The sequence below is a fragment of the Glycine soja genome, chromosome 10 (assembly GCF_004193775.1).
Source record: "Glycine soja cultivar W05 chromosome 10, ASM419377v2, whole genome shotgun sequence".
Classification (NCBI taxonomy): domain Eukaryota; kingdom Viridiplantae; phylum Streptophyta; class Magnoliopsida; order Fabales; family Fabaceae; genus Glycine; species Glycine soja.
The window spans coordinates 48928233-48950163 of record NC_041011.1 but is presented as its reverse complement, the minus strand read 5'-3'; the positions used below and the strand labels follow the sequence as shown (position 1 = coordinate 48950163).

Here is a 21931-nt window from a genome sequence, read left to right as displayed (position 1 = left end):
GTACAAGAAAAATGATTAATTCATCCATATATTATAAATTTTGTACCAACTCTTCATTTTTATCCTTGCATTGCACTGTCCTCGTCCCCCATTACACCACCATTATGGTCCCACTGCCATCGCTACCCCCACCTATTGTCAAAGTTGAAACCAGACCCTGCAACTTCATTAATAGTTTGACAAGACTAAGTTAGTTTAGAGTTTATTTGATTACTTTGTTTGACCAAATAAGTATTTAATAAACTAACTCTTATTTCACTTGCTTATAACTTATATATATCGTGTTTGAGGACTGAGATGGTGGTGAGCTGAAGGAAGATCGATTTCAATTTCATGATCAATAAGAAGCCACTCGATCATTGTCGTTGTGGAAAAACCACGTTTTTACGTGGTTTTAATAGATCCACCACATTTTTTAAGGTATCCAAATGTTACATAATTTACTTCAACTAGTTTAATTGTAACTTATAGATTATTAGTTTTTCCAACTTGCTTGTGGCTTATTAGCACATTACTTTTTTTTTTGCCATATTTATTCTTAATAGTTTAATATATTTTTACTTTTACCTTTTTTTTAATATTAGGTTAAAATTTCTTTTCACCTCTTCACCCAATAAAAGTTTCTTTTCATTACCATCTTATACCCAGAGCCTAGCGATTGACATTAATGTCTATTTCATTAAAGTCTTCTCTTTTTTATATATGTGTTCTTATTTGACTTATCATCCCTCTACTAGTATTGTTTTAGGGATATACCTTTCGTTTCATATTTTCAAAAGTTTTAAACTATTTGATGATCTCAAATGAATCTTCAAAAAGTTTATTATCTTTTTTTTTTTTTTTTTGTAAAATTTGTTTCTTTTCTTTCATTAATCTTTTACACTTTGCATTGATATCCAATGCTTTTTATATGTTTGTGATAACTATTTTTTTTATATCATCATAAATATTTTTCACACTCTTTGATTATACATGCAATTGAATACGTATAAGATTAATATTTGCTTCAATATTGATAACGAATATGAAACCTAAGTCTTCATGCTTGTTATCCTATTCTTCCATCACTATGCCAATCCTACCAAATTTTTAATACTTTAAACATATATATTTTAATTTACTATTATCACCAATATATATGAATAGTTTTGTCTTAAATATTAAAGAAAACTATATTTTTCACATTTCAATTATATTTACCCTATAATGCACAATATATACGTGTTAACCATTTTTCATTCTTTAATTCAAAGTAGTAGCAATATAACTTATCAAATTATAAGAGTTCAACTCAATTTTCGCTGAACCTTACCCAGTTACACTACATCGAAAATTTATTTCATGCTACTTTTACACAACAACAGCAAAGTATTATCAGTACCAATAATAGAAAATGGAAAAGATAAAACTATTAATAATATTATGATACGCGTTAGCTGTTAGCACGTGAGGTGGTGATGAAAAGAAATGGAAATCTTGAATTCCTTTTTGTTGTTAATTCCTCCCTTTACAGTATATATATGCCATGAATTTTATATTGCATGATCGAAAATGTTAGAATCATCGTCCCCAACATCCCCCTCCACTCTTTTCGACCCCTTTCTCCGAACTTTTAGAACGATATATGCCCTGCTGAATTGGCTAAGTAGATTTGATTTTGACAAGTTTATGGCAACTTTTCAAAATCTAAGGGGGGGGGCATGGAGTGACCACGCCTAGCACAACTAGTAAGAAACGAAAAAATAATATGATTCATATCTTTTTATGAAATAGCTAGGGATGGGACCATTGTGTCACCTTTACATAATTGACAAATTGCACCTCCATATAGAAGTTGGTGGGGGGTTGTGCTAGCTAGTAAGTAAGTGTGTGTGAATTAAGAGAGCTAGGTACATAAAGTTTTCCATGAGAAAATCAACATATATTATGTGTGTGTACTAATATATACACGTCTCATTCGTCTTTTTTTTCACGACCAATAATGTTAGAGAGAGGGGGGAAGAGTGGAGAAAAATCACATCATGTGGATCGGTAATGATGTACAGCCTCTGCAAAGTGCTGTCTTAAAAGAATGGTAGCTTTGTTTGGGAGTAACATCTTAAAGAAAGAAAGAAGGTGCTATAGGATCAAATTTGTCTACTTTGCTCTCCAACCTATAGAAAGCCTATGTTACATTGTTACTAGATGTTATCTTGTGTAGGAATGAAGAGTTAAAATTTGTAAGATTTATGATTTACTTTTTTTTTAACGAAGATTTATGACTTAAATAAATTAAAGTGATATAAATTATTTATATAAGTTTGGAAGGAAAATAAGTGGAAAGAATAGGTCCCTCATTTATTTTAAAAAAAGTGTATATATATAAAATAGATATTATGATAAAAAATATGTATATATGTCTAATGCTATTATATTTTTTAAGGATTGCTATTATAAAATTATTAAAATTAACTTATTTGTTGATTTTTCTAATTTAGCAATTTATTTTAGAATAATTATATATGAAAAAAATATAAGAGTTCCAGAAAAAGAATGGACAAATATTTTTTTACTTAGATATTTGATTGGAAAAAAATGAAAGATATTTTCTTCACCTATTTAGAGTTAAAAATAAAGCAGAAGTCATCATAAGTATGTTTTAAATTGGTGATATAATTCTATGATCAATGTTGACTTAGTGATAAAAAAAAATTAATAATTTGTATGAAATTTTAGGTTCAAATCGATCTCATTATCTCCGCCATGCACCCCAAATAAAAGTTCTACCATGCATCTCAATCTTATAACACACGTTTAGAATATGTATGTAATTTAATTATTTAACTGGTGCAATATAATTTAATTCACTAATTCAAAATGAATCATTTCCTTTCATTATCTCCCAAGTGGATAGAAAGAAAACTTCCCTTTCGTTCTTTTCATTAAGAATAAGAATTCATTTAAGGGTTACCGTAAGAAACTGTACTAAAGATATATATTTCAAAACAAGTCGATGAGCTAGTTATATTTTCATGTCCCCCTTCTACCAGTTACCCCAATCTAAATAAAAGACCAAATAATAATAAAATTTATATTTTGAAATACAATTTTATTATTATTTAAAATTAATTAGACCTCATAAAAACAAATTATTTTTTCTGCAAAAATAAGAATACAAGTTTTTCTGCAAAAATATTGAAAATTAAAAACCTAGCGAGCCATGTGAATAGTTTGCCCCAGCCCCACACTTGTGCATGATTGTAAATAAAAAAAAAATTATATATATATTTTTTTCTTTGTTCTTCTTCACATATCATATTTGATCATTATCTAATTTACAAATATTGTAGTATATATATAAAATGTATGATTATAACTTATCAGAAATAAAAAAAAAAAAAAAAAACGCTAGGTCAAGATCCGCGTAGATCATTGCATGTGCCGTTCATTAAATCAACGACGATTCGAAGGGCACATGGGGGGTGCCCACCTGTATTAGGCTAGCAGAAAATCACATGCAAAATGTTTGACTGTTCAAACCTCTTCCCCCAAAATAATTCAGTTTTTAGGTGCCCCTTTTAAATTTTGGATTATTTGTGAGACTTTATTTGAAAGACAAAACATCATACTTTATATTTTCATGATTATTTAAATATTAAAAATGAATTCTAAATATTTAAAAATATGACTTAATTAATAATAGATGATATTTGATTACAAATATGATATTTGATTTGATATGCTCTCCTTTTTTCTCATAATACCGCCCATATTGTCGGTTTTGTAAAAAGTTTATGCACGAAGGTGGGGATGCACGAATAAGTTACACAAATTATTCTATATACTTTTAACAACATCCAATTGAAGATGCATAAAACAGTATTCAATTTACAATTCTTTAACAGTACAGAAATTTAATATTTTGATTTTCATTTACTTTTCAAAATCATATCATTTGAGACTTAATGCAAAATATACGGTGATCACTTTGTTCTTAATCTGTTGTCTTCAAATGGAGAATAATTATTCGGCAAGAGGGTGGTGCGTTACAGAACCAACCAACTGGGTTTGCAAGCGCAGTGGGTGGAGGATGGTGGCTTGATTCCAATGACGAGTTCGTGGAATGAAGTTGCAACTATTTTTGTTTAATTAAAACTCATATTTTAGCTATTATTTTTACCCTTCAAGTTGTTGTAGATTGTATATTAAACATGACTTTCTGAGTTTCTCGATTTCGGTGGGTTGAGCGATGGTGAAATATGAAATTAAAATGAATGTCTTCCATTTTTTTTAATTTCTTGTTTTATCTATAATTGGCATATTTCACACGAGCTTCTTAGGAATTTTGCAAAAAGTCTTGGTAGAAATGAGAGTGGTGGAAGGTGTGGAGGATGAAAGAAGGGAGAGAGATGAGTCAAATGACACTAGGTGAGACTGTGGGAGCAATTGTGCCTTTTCATTTTGTTATTTTTTTATTATTTTAATTTTATATTAATTTATTGTATTTTTATGATGTGTCATACTTTTTATTGGATTTGTCTATCGCCTCACATTTGGTGTTGGGTCTACGCAAGTGTTTCTCCTTCAAATGCCCCCTTGTTGATTGAAAATAAATGATTTTTAGCTAAACAAAAGTAATTAGTTTAAATTCCACTATATAAGCATAAGAAAAATCCATTATAAGAATTAAGATATAAATCTTCACAATAAGAGTTAAATCACTATAATTAAGTGAATTCTTGGATTCTTTACTATATTTAATTTAAGTGATATTCTTGAATTCTTTATTCCATGTGTTGGATGCTTTAATTTAAGTGATTATATAAATTCTTAATATAAAATAAGTGGTCAGAAAACTCATTATAAATTTGGTTAAAAACTTAAGAAAATGTTATTTTATGACCCAAAAAAAATTATCACTGCTTTTAATAAAGTAAAACATATTATTAAACTTATAAAAGATAGTAGTATAAAAAACATTGAAATCATATAATAAATAATGTTTTTTTGAGTCATATAATAAATAATCTTGCTATTCATATTATAATATTTTTTCACAATAAATTTTATATATTTTTATCTCTCTTCATTATATTACGTATTATATTATGTGTTTCTCTCTTTTTTATATAAAATAAGTTGATCTATACATTTGACATACATTAATCAGTATAGTAAGCTTCTGATTAGTTTAAATGAAAAAAAGAAATGTGACAATAAAAAAAATATTTAAATTAAAATAAAATATAAAAATGTAAAACTCGCATTCATTTTTTAAAATTTCATTCTACAAAATTAAATCAAACACAAGCTTAAGATTTGACATTATCATCAAATCAACAGTGATACTTTTCTCACAAAATCTCATTTACTCAATATTTAACACCTCGGATAGAGAGAGAGGAGAATTCACCGGAAGAAGAAAGTAGACACGAGGTGACGGGGGTGTGTAGGGGAACAAAAAAGGAAGCGAGAAAAGCGGGTTGAAAAAAATAAAGGACAACTAAGTAAGGGTAGGTTAGTCATTTTAATTTCCTCATTAAACTCATAAGTTGAAAATAACGATGAAAGACAGCGAAAAACCTGAGGAATACGTTTTTGTTCCGCAAACAATAAAAAATAATTTACGTTGTAATTACTGTGGTCTGGCGAATTCACAATGCTCAGAGTTTCCCCTATTTCAAAACTAGAGAAAGGAAATTATCAAAAAAGCACACACCAAAAACCAGTAAAAACTTAAAACTCTTTCTTTTTTCTTGTGTTGCCTTCTCTCTCTCTCTCAAGACTTGTCCTTTTTACAGTTAAGAACTCATTGGAGTGTCAGAACCTGCATGTCCAGAATATAATGCTACAAGAACCCATCTCCTAGAGAGAGAAAAAGTGAGACTTTGTGCGTTAGAGATGTAGAGAGAGAAAATGGGGTAAGGTGTGTTCTGTTCTGCTACTACCACACCTTCATACGAGGTTCTCACTCCCCATTGCCAGATTCCATGTTTTTGGGGTGTGAGTGATGTGAAAATGGATTGAAGTTCGGTGCTTTTTGTGGTTTTCTGCGTCCCCATTTGCTTAGTTTTGTGTTTTCGTCTCATTTGTGTGGTCGGTGTAGTTGGTGTAACTCGTCAAGTTCGTTTCACTTGGCAAGTTCTTGTTGATCTTGTAGGTGTTTCTGTTGTTTTTTCTGAGCTTATCCGTTGTTTTTGATCATGACATAACTCACGAGCGTGCAATGTCTTTTCTTCCTTTTGATGTCACTCACTGTTTCTTGCTTTTCCGTATCTGTAGCCTTCTCTCTCTCTCTCTCCATGTTTGCTTCATCATGTCGTGGATGCCATGGTTTAGTGGAAACAAATTTGATCAGTGATTATTTTGTGTTTTGATTCTACCAAAGTTTGTGGTAGAGATTTTTTCTGCTCATTAACTTGTGTTTTTTGGTCATTTGGTGTGAGTTTTGTTGTTCATCTTCAGGATCTCTAGTTTTCTTCTGCTAATTCTGTCCCCCCGAAAAATGTAGAAAAATGAGATTGTTGTTTAATATGTTCTTGGATTTGGAGAACCATGTTGCACATTATTTAGGAGCGGGGTGTTACCACTGATTTTACTGTTTTTTTTTTTAACTCTTTCTGGTATTTATTTATTTATGTTTTTGACAGCTGCCGTGATTTTGAATTGTGGGGGTTGCTGGAGCAACAAATTCCATAAACAATAGGGTCCCTGTGGTGTACCCAATTGAGCAGGTAAAGCAAGTAAAACATCCTTGTGGATGTGGAAATTGTATCTAGTTTTCTTATATTAAACCATAGAAGTAAAGTTGGACTTAATGAATATGAGCTATTCTTGTTGTATTAACTGTATGATCATTTACTTGATGTCAGGTAAAATAAGAGGAGAAACAGACCTAAAGGGTCTGAAATTAGATCAACATTGGTGGTCTAGATCCCATATCAAGCTTTTGCAAATCCAATCCAGCTTTACTGCTGTTCTTTGCTGGAGCTATGGCAACCTTGTTACATTCGGAGTCAAGGCGCTTATACTCTTGGTGGTGGGACAGCCACATTAGCCCAAAGAATTCAAAATGGCTTCAGGAGAACCTTACAGGTTTGTCTTTTTCCCTCCTCTATATCTTCAATTCTATGTCTACCATTGTGCTAGAAGAAACTGAATATATTGCTTAGTAAACTTTTCTCATAGAAAAACCCTGTAAACGTGTAAATTTCCATTTTGTTTTAGAAAACATTTGCTGGAACTGAGAATTTGAGATCAGAATGGTGGTCCTTACATTTCATTATGCCATGCACACTAACCTGTGGCTCATTTTCTTACGCCAAATTTCATCAAAATATAGTGACATATTTACACTAAAAAAATTCATAAAAATCCATGGTTAGGTAATCTTTAGGTGGTGTTATTAAGTGTTTATACTTTATGCAGACATGGATGCCAAAGTAAAAGCAATGATCAAGCTTATTGAAGAGGATGCAGACTCATTTGCAAGAAGGGCAGAGATGTACTATAAGAAGCGGCCAGAACTCATGAAATTAGTTGAGGAATTCTACCGAGCATATCGTGCATTAGCAGAGAGGTACGATCATGCGACAGGGGAGCTCCGCCAAGCCCATAAAACCATGGCAGAAGCATTTCCCAACTTGCTGACTGATGATTCACCATGTAATTCTTCAGACACTGGAGCTGAGCCACCGCACACACCAGAAATGCCACATGGCCCACATCCAATTCGTGCATTATTGGACTCAGTTAACCTACAGAAAGATTCATTTGGGTTTTCTTTAATCCAAAATACTTTAAAAATGAATGGAGAGAGTTTAGAAGAATCTGCAAATGGTCTAAGCCGAAAGGGTCTGAAGCAGCTAAATGAAATTTTTGGGTTGTCTCAATTATCAGCTGAAAAACAGAATGTGAAGGCCCAGAATCATGCTGAGTCTGAGCGTTCACAGAAAGCAGAAAACGAAGTTCAAACCTTAAAGAAAGTACTGGAAGATATACAGTCTGACAAGGATTCTATCTTTCTTCAACATCAGAAGAGTTTGGAGAAGTTATCTGAAATGGAAAGAGAGCTTAATAAGGCACAAAAAGATGCTGGAGGCCTTGATGAACGAGCAAGCAAAGCTGAAATCGAAATCACAGTATTGAAAGAAGCCTTAGCAGAGCTTAAATATGAGAAGGATGCCGGTCTAGTTCAGTACAAGCAGTGTGTGGAAAGGATAGCTAGTCTGGAGACTATGTTATCTCTGGCCCAGATGGATGCAAAGGGAAATGATGAAAGGGCTGCCAAAGCAGAAACTGAAGCTAAAAATCTCAAAAAAGAACTTGCCACATTGGAGGCTGAGAAGGATGCTGCTCATCTTCAATATAACCAATGTCTTGAAAAGATATCTGTTTTGGAGGCTAAGATCGCCCATGCTGACGAGTATTCCAGGAAGTTAAATGAGCAAATTGAAAGAACAGAGCTGGAAGTCAAATCATTGAGGAAAGATATTGCTGAGCTGAATGGAGAGAAAGAAGCTGTAACTGTCCTGTACAAGCAGTGCTTGCAGAAAATATCTACATTGGAGAGTGAAATTTTGCTTGCCCAAGAAATATCTGAACGACTAAATAGAGAAATTGAAAGTGGGGCTGAAAAACTAAAGACTGCTGAAAAACATTGTGATATGTTGGAGAAATCAAATCGGTCTCTTCAGCTAGAGGCTGATGTTCTATTGCAGAAGATTTCTTTGAAAGATGAAAAGCTTTTAGAGAAGCATACCGAGTTAGAGAGACTGCAGACTCTGATGCATGCGGAGAAGTCTCGTTTTCTTCATATTGAATCTACTCTGCATACTCTACAGAAGTCATACTCTCAATCACATGAGGAGCAAAGATCTCTTGCTTTGGAGCTTAAACATGGCCTTCAGCTATTGGAGGACTTGGAGCTTTCAAAACAAAGTTTTAAGGAAGAAATGCAACAGATTATGGAAGAAAACAGGACTTTGCATGAACTTAACTTCTCTTCCACCAGGTCATTGAAAAATCAGCAAATGGAAATTTCTGAGCTGAAGAAGATCAAAGAGAAACTTGAACGAGAGTTTGCTGTAAAAGTTGAAGAAAGTAATGTCCTCCAATGGGAATCTCATCAAATAAAGGATGAAATCCTGGGCTTGAATAATAGATACCAGGCTATACTGGAAGAACTAGGCTCTGTGGGTTTGAATCCTAAATCTTTTGCAGCATCTGTGAAGGATTTACAGAAGGAGAATACAATGATAAAGGAGGCTTGCAAAATGGAGCGAGATGAGAAAGAAGCTCTGCATGAAAAGTCAAAGGATATGGATAAGCTTTTGAGTGAAAATGCCTATATGGGATCTTCCCTGTCAAATTTGAAGGATGAGCTGCATGGATTAAGGGATACAGTGAAGAAATTTCAAGAATCCTGTGGTGTTCTGCGGGAAGAAAAATCCATTCTTGCTGCTGAAAAATCATCTTTACTTTCACAGTTACAAATTATCACTGAAAGTATGCAGAATCTATTGGAAAAGAATACCTTGCTGGAGAAGTCCCTTTCTGATGCAAAAATTGAGCTTGAAGGTTTAAGGGCTAAATCAAGTAGCTTGGAGGAATTTTGCAATTTACTGAATAATGAAAAGCACAATCTTCTGAATGAAAGAAATGTCCTGGTATCTCAATTGGAGGGTGTTGAAGCAAAACTAGGTAACCTGGAAAAAAGGTTTACAAAGTTAGAAGAAAAATATTCTGATATGGAGAAAGACAAAGAAAGCCAAGTCTGTCAAGTAGAAGAACTTCATGCTTTGCTTTTGGCCCAAAAAGAAAAGCATGCTAATCATAAACATTCAAGTGAAGCTCGAATGGCCAATTTGGAGAATCTTGTTCTTCGGTTACAGGAAGAACGCCGATTAGGGAAGATAGAATTTGAAGAAGAACTTGATAAAGCTGTTAATGCTCAGGTTGAGATGTTTATTTTGCAAAAGTGTGTTGAAGACTTGGAGCAGAAGAACTTGGGTTTATTAATTGAATGTCAAAAACACATGGAGGCATCAAAATTTTCTGATGAAGTTATCTCTGAGTTGGAGAGTGAAAACCTTATGCAACAGATGGAGCTAGAGTTCTTGTTAGACGAAATCAGAAAGTTCAAAATGGGGATTCATCAAGTTCTTGCAGCTCTTCAGATTGATTCAGGTGGGGGGCATGGCAAAGGGATCAAGCAAGAGGAAATGCCTATATCGCATATTTTCAATAATATTGAGGGCTTGAAAGGCTCTCTTGTGAAAACCCAAGAGGAGAAGCTGCAGCTACTTGTAGAGAATTCTATCCTCCTAACTGTACTTTTGCAACAAGAATCCGAGGGAGAAGAACTGGTGTTAGAGAAAAGGATCCTAGAGCAAGAGTTTGAAAATACAAGAGAGCAGCATGCAATGTTGCAGAAGGTTAAGCTTGAACTTCTGGAGATGAACAAGCAACTTAGGTCTGAAGTGACCAAGGGAGAAGAAAAGGAGAGTGAATTACAGCCCAAATTGGAAGCCCTTCAGGTGGAGTTGATAGATTTGCAAAGAACTAATCTAGTGTTTGAGGAAGAAAATTGTAAGCTACTTGAGGAGAAAAATTTACTACTTGGGAGTGTTTTGGAGCTCAAAGATGCAAAGTTTGCTGCTGAACAAGAGAATAGTGTAATCCTCCATGAGGCACTGGCTCTAAAAAACCTTAGTTTGGTCTATGAGAGCTTTTTCACTGAGAAGGTCTTGGAACAGCGTGCACTTGCTGAACATCTCAGCGATCTTCACTCTGTGAACAGTGACCTTAAACAGGAGCTTGTTCTATTAAGGGAGAAGTTTGAGGTGAAAGAATCTGAAAATGTTTATTTGAAGGAGTCAGTTGAGAGGATGGACAAAGATCTGCATGAAGCCAAAACTGAAAATGACCATTTCAATTGTCAGATTGAGAGTTCAGAGCATCTTCTTGAGAAGAAGAACGTGGAACTGTTAGAAATGGAGGGAAGGCTAAAGGCTGCAGAAATGTTGAGTGCAGAGTTTTGCAGAGATATTGAGAAATTGAAGATGGAAAAACAACAATCAAGACTGATCAACGAAAATCTTGAAAGGCAGATTCTTGAACTATCAGAAGGTTGCATGAATCACAAAAGAGAAATTGAGCACCTTAATGAAGCAAACAGAAGTTTACAGTCAGAGATGAGATGCTTACGTCAAGAAGTTGAACAACAGAGGGCTAGGGAGGAAACATTGAGTTCAGAGCTGCTGGATAAAACAAACGAATTTGAACTTTGGGAGGCTGAGGCTGCTACATTCTATTTTGATCTTCAGATTTCCTCCATTAGTGAAGCGTTGTTGGAAAATAAGGTGAACGAGCTTACTGGAGTATGCATGAGGCTTGAAGATGAAAGTGATGCAAAAAGCTTGGAGATTAAACAGATGACAGAAAGAGTCAGTCTACTTGAAAGTGAAATTGGAGGACTGAAAGGGCAGTTATCTGCATATAATCCAGTCATTAGTTTATTGAAAGAGGATTTTGCTTCTTTAGAACACACTGCCCTAGTTCGGATAAACAAAATGCCTGTTGAATGCAATCAAGAACAAAATGTAATATTCCATGGACTTGTTACCCTCTACAGTTTTGTTTTTTATTCTTTCTTATTAAATGAGGCAAAGAACATATGCAGGAAACATGAATTCTACTTATCCTTGTTTATCATGAATGTTTGTTTGTCCAGGATGCAGTAATTGAAACTTGTCTCCAAGGAAATGGCTATCAAAGTTCAACAGATAACAAAAGCGCTTTGATACCAGATGGGGTTTCAGATTTGCTTAGTGTGAAGGCAAGGATTAGAGCAGTTGAAAAATCAATGGTGGAAGAAATTGAGAGGCATGTGAAGGAACAAAATCTAACCACTACAGCTAACCTAGGAGCTCTGACAAAGGTGCCAAATGTGGAGAATCGCAACAGAAAAGAACTCAAGGATGAGAGCACACATGATGTCAACTCGTGGAGAACAAGAACTGAAAATGGGTCATTGATGAAAGATATTCCACTTGATCACATCTCAGACAATTCAGCCTCCAAAAGCGGCAGGAGAGAGAATAGTGGTGCTGATGATCAGATGCTTGAATTATGGGAAACTGCCGAGCAAGACTGCTTTGATAGTCCCATGGTTAGTGAAGCAATGAAACAAAGTTCTGTTCCAACCGAGGATGTTATTACATACCATCAGTCAGATCATTCAGGTAAATTCCAAAATACCTCCTCAGAATTGGATGTGGAAAAGGAATTGGGTGTTGACAGGCTTCAGCTGTCGAGAAGTATAAAAGAGAGAACTCAAGATGGCAAGAGGAGAAAGATACTGGAGAGGCTTTCTTCCGATGCGCAGAAACTGACCGTTCTCAAGACAGCCGTGCAAGATTTAAAACAGAAAACGGAGACCAAGAAGAGAAGCAAGAAGGGAGCTGGCACTGAATATGAAACAGTCAAAAGACAAATAGACGAAGTTGAGGGAGCTGTTGTGAAATTAGTAGATACTAATGATCAACTGACAAAGGATCTTGAAGAGAGCGCCCCGTCTCTGAACAGGCAGACTTCGGTTGAGTTGGAAAAGAGTAGACACATCCAGAGAAAAAGAATAACCGAGCAGGCACGAAAAGGTTCTGAACAGATAGGAAGGTTGCAGTTTGAGGTGCAGAACATCCAATACACTTTGCTGAAATTGGCTGATGAGAGCAAAGGGAAGAGCAGATTCACTGGAAAAACAGTGGTCTTGCTTAGGGACTTTATTCACAGTGGCAGCAAGAGAACTAGCAAAAAGCGCAACAAGGGGTTCTGTGGATGCTCAAGGCCTTCAACTGATGAGCACTAAGTGAGAAAATGTAGAATATCATTTTGTTGTAAGTATTTTCTTTAATTGATATGTGTCTAATCTTAGCATAATAATTTTTAATTTTAGATGGTAAAGATGCTATTAGGCTTTATCTGATCACAGTAACTTATGTCAGATCTGTATGTTCTAGCTTTCAGAGGACATAACATGTACCGAGCGACATTTTAGCTAAGGAGTTGTGCTGTCATGTTTGACAATGTTTAAGCTATGAAAGCACAGAGCACTTCAACATTTATATGTCTAGTGTGATGGAAAGTTTGTTTCACTTTAAGGCAATCTAAAATCAAGCTGAATTGCTGACTGATTAATGGTGTGTTTGGTTTCACGGTGATTCAAGGAAACCAACCACCTTGTTTCATCACGTTTTTTCACCTTGCCAGAGAGTAGCTTTAAAGATTACGATAATTTCTTCAACATAATTCACCACATTTCCAAACATTCACGAGAAGACAATAGTATCGTTAGAACTGTCCATGATGGCTCCGAGTTCAATTTTAGTTTTAAATAGTCCTAAGGTTTTTCTTTTTAATAGTAAAGTCATACATACAGTTATGCAGTATTGTGATATATGTTGTGTGAACAAGCAATATTCCACTGGTAAAAAAGAAAATAAAGATGTAAGCAGCATTCTATGGAGGCACCTCTTTTTTAAACATTGGAAATATTCTACCTATTATTTGTTGAATTTAAAGGAATAACTTGTAATAAAGGTACTTTTGTAAATTAAAAAAATGAAGGGAAAAATCTAGTTTGAATGTTTGATTCATATAAAAGAACCAAACAAAATCTCTAATTTAATTCTTATAAAAAGAATCAGAATGGGTGAAAAATTATGAGATGAATCCTCCCAAAATATTTAAAAAGTTCAAACAGATATGCATTTAAGTTCTTTTTGTGTGTTATTTTTATAAAGAGATTGAAATCATTGTCTTCTTTTATGTTTCATTTTTATATTTAAATTAATTATTATTTATTATGAATTTTAGTTATAATATAATTTACAAATTTAAAAATATTTATTTATTATAAGTTAAATCTTGTGTAATGCATGAACTAGAATATTAATCAAAACTAAAAATTGGCATATTGACAGTACAAAAATACATTTAAGATGTAACTTAAAATGATGTTTTATTGATGATAGACGGTAGTATAAGAATGAATTGAATGGAAAATGTGACACGTCTAGTTGTTAAAATTATGTTATGTTATTTATTTAATATAGTAAAATATATCATTTTTATTGGAATTTTATGCCTATCATTTTATAATATATTTATATTTTAAAATACTTATATTTTGACAAGTCATATCTATTATTTTACCCCGATCATAAAAATATGAAGACTGGCGCTGATTGCTTAAATTGAACTGCGTAAAACTGCTAAGTGGACAATCTAATAACTGTCAACATAATGTTGCAGTTGCACCTTATGTTGACAGTTGCACCAGCTTGTATTTGATAAATCTAATAACATTTTTTCGGTTTTCACTTAACAAAATAATAAATAAATGATTCATCATTATTGAAATAATAATATATTAAGATAGGAATTCAGCAAAACAAATATTAAGATAGGATTTGAATCCTTGAGAAATGCTAATAACACATTCATTGTGCAATTTGATTTTGTTTTTAGACGTATAATAATAATAATAATAATAATAATATTTAGTTTTGTTTGATTTGAATGTAATATTAAATACGAACCCAACCAAAATACTTTGAGCTTACAAACAAGTTTGTAGAGATGTGGAGTTGTGTGCATGAGATTGGGTAAGTAGGCAATGTATAGTGCAATGGGTTTTAAACATAGAAGAGAGACATTTAGATAATTTATCAAAGATAGTATTTTATTTTATTTTTTGAATTTATTCACTTATTAATCAAAGAAACCTATTTTGTATCTACACTTTTTAGCCGCTCCACATAATCTTACGAATTCTATTGTCAATCCTAGTCAAGAGAAGCACGTTAGATTTTGAGAGACTTAAGCACCATAGATATGTTTTTGAGTTAAGGTCACACGTATTAGACTTTTTATTTAAGATTATAATTCCAGATCAATTCGTTGACTTGGGTTCCTAATTGACGTGGCTTCTAAACAGTAGAGCCTTTATAAAGGAGCACTTTGATTTTAAATTGTTAAAAAAGAAAATGATAGGATTTTTAATAATATTCTAGATATTCCACACACACTCACAGTCACATTTATTTGTCAGTTTTGTAGGCGCTTCCAAAATTAATAATTTCACCCCGCAATGAAATTGGAACACCTAGAACCTATTACTTCATAGTAAATCATGGCGGCTGCCGGCTAGCAACTTATATTGTAATTTAGTGCATAGTTTTTCTTGATCCTACTCCAAGCATACCACTCCTCTACGTATTGGTTTCTCAGCGCATAATAAGTAGGCCGAAGCTCAAAGCTTTTTCCCAAGCAACATACTCTATCTAGTTGGTCACACATGGAGGGAGCTACTATCTGTTCCACAACAGATTCCATAGAAGAGGGTTTTGATTTGACCCAAATCTCTCTTCGACCCATTAGTCTTGATGATCTTGATGATCTCATGTTGTGGACCACTGATGAAAAAGTTGCAAGGTATTGCACTTGGGAACCTTACACTAGCAAAGAGGATGGCATCAACTTCATCCAAAACATAGCAGGGAAATCTCTATGGTTCAGAGCAATTTGCCTCAATAACCGTGCAATTGGGTGTATTGATTTTTTCTCATGTGAGGGCCAGCGTAGAAACAGGCACAAATCTGTTGAACTTGGTTACGCTTTAGCCTCCATATACTGGGGAAAAGGGATTGCAACACATGCTGTGAAACAAGTGATTAAAGTTGCATTCAGCGAGTTTCCACACTTGGAGAGGCTTCAGGCTCTAGTTGATGTGGAAAATGTGGCTTCTCAGAAGGTGCTGGAGAAGGCTGGTTTTCAAAGGGAGGGTGTTCTCAGGAAGTATGTGGTCATTAAAGGAAAAAGTAGAGATATGGTTATGTTCAGTGTTCTTTCCAACGATCCTCTAAGTTGATTTGTTTGAAGCATGTCAACTTACTGGTCTGCCATTTGGAATGCACAGATGACTTGAATATATGAATAGATGCTACAAGCACATTTGGCCAATAATACTCTTGTAGTTTACTTTGAAGATTACATGATGTTTTTATGTGTAATGAAATGTTTAATTTAATAAAAGATAAAAAAGAATTAATTAAGGATCACATGCTCTTGAGAAAATTTACTTCACAAAAAGAAAAACAGAAAATCTCCATCTTTCAACAGAGTAGAATTGGTGAAATTTTCCGCTTAGACAAAAAATGTTGTTACTGGCCTTGTCTAAACTTATTAACTTCACTACTGAATTGAATAAAGATTCCGAAAATCATTAAAGTTTTACTCCTCATTTCATAAGTTTCAATACTTCATTTGGTTAAATGTTAAATATTACTCCGACGATCATGCATACTTAACGTTATAAATTTAAACAATAAGCACTTGGCATACAAATTTGAAATTCAAAAAACAAAATTAACAAGTCATAGTGTAATAAAAAATACATAATAACAATATAATGTTATCGATATAAGCAAGCAAATCTGATTTTGGGTTCTAAACAAAACCCAGATATATATTACGCACCAAAAATGTCTTCTCGTTGTCTAAACAAAACTGTCACTCAGCTTACACAGAAACATTTGACAGAACAGTAAGTTTGTAACTTAAATTTTCAATGATAACATAAGAAACAGAAAACCTAGAACAATTTGAATATGCATTATCACTAAATCAAGCTCCAACAATTTCAGTGGGTTCCTCTGCCACTATTTCATCAGCAGGTCTGTCTACCTTTGCACCAACATCCTCGGAGTAATCTCCATGAACCTACACGGACCAAACAGCAAAGGCATCAAACCAATCCACCAAACATGGGAGCAAGTGAAACAGAATTTCTTGCCAATAAATGTTAATTGGCAAAAGGGTCAACGAATCATAAGATTCAATAAAGGAGATGAACATAAAAGAAAGAAACAAACTGGGCTAAATTTCTATTTTAGTTTACATAATAACAGATCATAGGGAAATTGGTTTTATCTTAAACAGAAAAATATACTAGAACTAATAAGAAACATCCTCTGAAATTAGCACTAATCCATCTATTCAAGCAAAGACTGCATGAAACTAGTACATCAGTACGAATAGCTAAGAGTGTGTTTGGTTTACCATTAGCACAATTGCCTAGCATGCAACTTATTTCTCAAAAAGCAAGTATTAGTTTAATATTCTAATGGAAAACCAAACTCAGACTAGACAACCAAGTTTATTATTAAAAAATTACCTCCATCAGTTTCCCAAGATCAAACTTAGGAGCTTTCAGGATCTTGACTTTACGAACAAACACATTCTGCAGAGGGTAAATACTAGATGTTGCCTTCTCGATCTCTTTTCCAATAATCTCAGGAATAAACTTCCGGACCAACTCCTTCAAATCACATGCTGTTGCCTGGTTGGTCATGATCTCCCTCATCTTCCTACGAATCTGAAAAGATAAAGGTGTAATTTTAATTACTACATGGAATATTATATAAGAAAACACAACATACTCTGTAACCACTAATTTCTTCTAGTTATTATATATATGCTATAGAGAAGGGCAACCAGTAGCATGTGTCCAGGATACCATGTTGACTTTGTACCATAAGTTTCCGTATTAAAAACTTAAGAGATGGTAAAGTAGTGCCTTGGTGACCTGTTGGTCATGGGTTCGAATCCGGAAACAGCCTCTTTGCATATGCAAGGGTACGGCTGCGTACAACATCCCTCCCCCATACCTTCGCATAGCGAAGAGCCTCTGGGCAATGGGGTACGAAGTTTTTTATTGTTAGTAAACAGAGATGTAGCATCTAACTACCAAACAGAGTATATACCTGTCTAATCTGGCTTGATTGTGCATAACAGGTTCTCTTCACCTGGTTAGCTCTTCTCTTGGTAAATCCAATGCAAAACATCCTCAATGTGTAATTATCAGTTGTCTTCACATCCACATGGGCTTCAATAAGAGTTTGCCATTTTCGTACCAATGACCTCAGCTTGTCTGTTGTGAAATCCATTCCCTAGAAATTCAAAGAATAAACAGAAATTCAAATTTGATGTATAATGCAATACAATATTACAATCAAAAGAAGCTTCAGGCATCACCCATCATACCCAGAAATTTGTCAGAACATTCTTCCCTTGCACATCTTCAGCTCTCAACCTAATCTTCTTGAATGCATGATCCTCATCCCCTTGAAGATCAGCCAAGGAGACCTCAAACACTCTATGCTTGAGTCCTTCAGAAGCAATCTGTTATTTGAAACAATCACAGTCTACATGAGCATACAAAGTTCATAACACCAAGTCACACACCATAATATGCTTGAAAATAAGCGACAGTAAGCAGACCCTTGGAAGATTCATAAACCCTCGTTCTCCAATAGAAACAAAATGCAATAAGCACACACTATAAACCAGTATTATTTTTTCCCATATCCTATAGAGATTTAACGAGAACAGAAAACCTCATAAGAAGGAGCTACAATTCTGTTTAGCTTCTTTGTTCACACAGTAAATAAAAAACTAAACGCACTAAAACAGTAGAGAAACAAAGTCCTCTGGCAAATGATAGCATACATTTATAATAGATCCAACTCAACAATTAGGACATAGGGCCAAGCTATATCAAAACAAATTTCTCATTTTCAAGATTTATGCAACTGACCCACAACACAAAACCAATAATATTCAATTAAAAAGGGAAAATCCCAATTCCCTGTTGAATATTCGAAAAGCAGTACCTTGGTACCCTGAGTACGAGAGACGAGGGTTTTGCCAACATTTTTCACTTGAAAAACAGAAGGAGCCTTAATGTCATACCAATCCTTCTTGGCAAAGGGATCAGCTCTGCACATTCACACACAAACCAAACACGTCATTGAATTTTGAATGTTAAAGCAAAAACACAAATAAAACAGAGAAAAGGGGAAAAGAAATGGAAGATACTAACGCCTTCTTCTTGCCACCCTTCTTCCCCTTGGAGATGCGCTTGTTCTTTCCGACGGCCATGGCTCACTGTTTGCGGTGCGAATAAAAGCAGCTGCGGATGAAAATAGCAACAACAATGGCACCCAAAAAATCCCAAACCCTAACCTTTTATATACCTCTCTTTTTATCTTCAGTGTGAATAATTTAGGGTTTTTCTGATGCCAACATTCATGGGCCTGGACCTGGGCCCAATTTCATGGACCTCATCTGAAGATTGTAAAGCCCGTTTAGGAAAGCCTATTTTAAATCAAAATTTGCTATTTTTAAATTAAGAATCTTAAGTTACACTCGGAAAATAATCATACGCAGTTATAAGGTACATAAAGGGTAAGTTTTTTAAAACTTAATAAAAAAATATTTTTTTATAAACAGATAGGATTTAATTCTTAAGATAAGTAGAAATTTGTTTATTTTATCAAAATAAATATTTTTTTCATTAAATAAGTTTAAACAAACTGATCCAAATTATTTGAAAATTTTAGAGTTTCAGTTTTTCTATAAAAAAAATTTCAATATCCCCAACAAAGCAAATAATAATTAGAAGACACAACTCTGGAAAACATTTTGCTTTGCTACAATTGATTTATTTTTTTAAAAAATAGTTTGTTGCATGCTGAAATCATAGGATCCCACAACAAGTGATAGCCCAATCATGCCTAAGCCCAACTTCACGTACATTATAATTTCCATCAGGCCCGACAAGTCTACTATTACTTTCCAGGGGATTCTATTCCACCTCTATTTTCTCTTTGCATCCTCTCTTTTTTATACAGTAACTTGTATTCTAATAGTAATATTTTTTGTATGATTTTCACTTTATCATTTCATAAATTAATTTTAAAAATATAAAAATTATATATATATATATATATATGTAAGAAGTCTCTTTTAAGATTTAATTTCTATAACTCAAATTTTTAATATTTCAAAAACTTACTTTTAGAACACACTTTGAATAACCACAAATGAGATTCCAATACTAATAAAAATTATATTCCGATTGAGGTGTTGAGAGGTCAATAAAATGTGATAAGTTGACATTGCTACCTTTTAACTGAGTCTAACTTAATTAAATAAGAATAAGATGCATAATACCAACAATAAAACAAAAGTCAAATTACTATCCTATTGTTATCCCACAACCTTTTCCATCTAAAACACATTTCAATTAATCAATTAACGCACATACACCAATTCTTCTTCTTTATAAAACCCTAAAATATAATTTATATATTTAAATATTTATTTATTATAAATTTTAATTATAATTTAATTTATAAATTTAAAAATACTTATTTATTATGAATTATAGATATAATTATATAAAAATAAATATTTATCCCATGCATTCATATAGACAAAAATACTAGTTTAGAATAGATTAAATAAACTTAAAATAATAATTAATAAGCTAAAAATATTTTGAACTATATAATTAATTAAAAATATTAATTTAAATTTATTTGATATATAAGCCCATAAAACCGAAAACTTGGTGTGATAGAAAAACTAAAACCCTACTCCATATTGTGGCCGCAGATGAAGTATGTAAAACAGCTGTGGGTGTAAATGTAATTTCAAAATCACAATAATAGCTCACCCACATTTTCTTTTATGTACCTTTTTCCTTCCTATTACATATGATTATGAGTGTTTGTCATTCGATTTGATTATATTAATAATTAAAAATTAATTTGAATCAAATTTAAAAAAAATATGTAGTTTGATTTAAATAAAAATCAAACCAAACTAATATTTTATGATTTAGTTTAATTTCATTTTTGTGGTTTTCATTAAAATTTATATACTTTATTTTCATTTTTTAAATTAAATTACATTAAAAATAATAATAACAATTTAAAAAACTTATTAATATGTTAAATCTTCTATAATAAAAATCTATCAAAATTATATTCATTTTGAATTAAACATATATTTAAAAAGTTATCTAAAAAAAATGGTATAGATTATATAAATTTCATATACATAACACTATAAAATATTATAAAACTCAATAATATTAAAAATAATATATGAGTTAAGATAAATGTTGGAATTTAGTTCAATTTCAAGAACACAAATCTCAAACCTCACCAAATCCAATGGATATCAGAAAAAAAATCATCCAAATAAATCTAAAATAAATCAGTTTGATTTTGAATATACGTATATATAGTCACACACATATATGATATATTCACATATATCCATAATGTAAAACTATATATATATATATATGGATTCATTCCAAAAAAAAATTGAAATTAAATATCCTCACTCATTCTTATCTTCAATAACTCAATAAAGCGAATAAGTACCGTTTCCATTTACGAATATTCATAAGATTTGGATCGATTTTGCCATCCTAATATTTATACCCCTTAATTATCAACTTTTCTTCCGAAAATAATCTGGGATGCAAACATGGCTTATTGGCTTCAAAGGCCAACAACTACCAAACAAAATGCATTTATTATGTGAAAATTTCAAATTGACTAAATCAACCACTTTCTATTCCACATAGTCAAATCATTACTCGGTTTGAAACAAAATGAAAAGAAAAAAGTATAAAAAAAAAGAAAGAGCTTAAATAAAAGAGAAAATAACATGAAATTAAATAGGATTTTAGATAATTTAATATAATAGAAATATATAAAAATTAATAAAATGAGAAGAAGTGATTTTTGCTCAAATAAAAAATATTCCTGATAAATAAAAAATAAAAAAAGAAAGAATAAGAAACAGAGTAAGAGATATACTTGCTGATTAAAAAAAGAGAGCAAGAGATCTACTTGAAAATGAAAAAGGAGATATTTTTTTTTCAAAAGTAGTCTTTTCAATAAATAATTTTATTACAAGTGTATAGATAAATAATTTAAAAGAATCTGAAGCATTATTTAAAAAGAAATAATAACAAATTATAACCTTCTAATCAAATCTCAGCCACATGACATGCATGCAATGCTCA

At 32.7% G+C, this 21931-nt stretch overlaps 3 protein-coding genes across 6 annotated transcripts; 2 read left to right on the top strand and 1 right to left on the bottom strand.

The window, feature by feature from the left end:
* The first annotated feature begins 5747 nt into the window (after positions 1 to 5747).
* Positions 5748 to 13173, top strand: LOC114372338 (protein NETWORKED 1A-like). 4 transcript variants are annotated; one of them, XM_028329841.1, is made up of 5 exons: positions 5748 to 5900; positions 6630 to 6713; positions 6852 to 7074; positions 7408 to 11582; positions 11714 to 13173. In XM_028329841.1, the coding sequence occupies exons 3-5, from the start codon at positions 6972 to 6974 to the stop codon at positions 12848 to 12850; spliced, it is 5415 nt and encodes a 1804-aa protein (XP_028185642.1). In that variant the 5' UTR covers positions 5748 to 5900; positions 6630 to 6713; positions 6852 to 6971; the 3' UTR covers positions 12851 to 13173. The 4 variants fall into 4 exon arrangements, with proteins under 4 accessions (XP_028185642.1, XP_028185641.1, XP_028185640.1 ...); XM_028329840.1 differs by having other exon boundaries at positions 5748 to 5905; XM_028329839.1 differs by having other exon boundaries at positions 5748 to 5943.
* Positions 13174 to 15249: 2076 nt separating this feature from the next.
* LOC114372342 (uncharacterized N-acetyltransferase YoaA-like) lies at positions 15250 to 16103 on the top strand. The gene has a single exon (XM_028329844.1). The coding sequence runs from the start codon at positions 15341 to 15343 to the stop codon at positions 15911 to 15913; it is 573 nt and encodes a 190-aa protein (XP_028185645.1). The 5' UTR covers positions 15250 to 15340; the 3' UTR covers positions 15914 to 16103.
* A 318-nt stretch (positions 16104 to 16421) lies between these two features.
* Positions 16422 to 19086, bottom strand: LOC114372341 (40S ribosomal protein S3a-like). Its single transcript, XM_028329843.1, has 6 exons — positions 18926 to 19086; positions 18717 to 18822; positions 18088 to 18225; positions 17808 to 17993; positions 17219 to 17419; positions 16422 to 16764 (listed from the first exon to the last, which is right to left on the bottom strand). The coding sequence occupies exons 1-6, from the start codon at positions 18982 to 18984 to the stop codon at positions 16669 to 16671; spliced, it is 786 nt and encodes a 261-aa protein (XP_028185644.1). The 5' UTR covers positions 18985 to 19086; the 3' UTR covers positions 16422 to 16668.
* Between the last annotated feature and the right edge of the window lie 2845 nt (positions 19087 to 21931).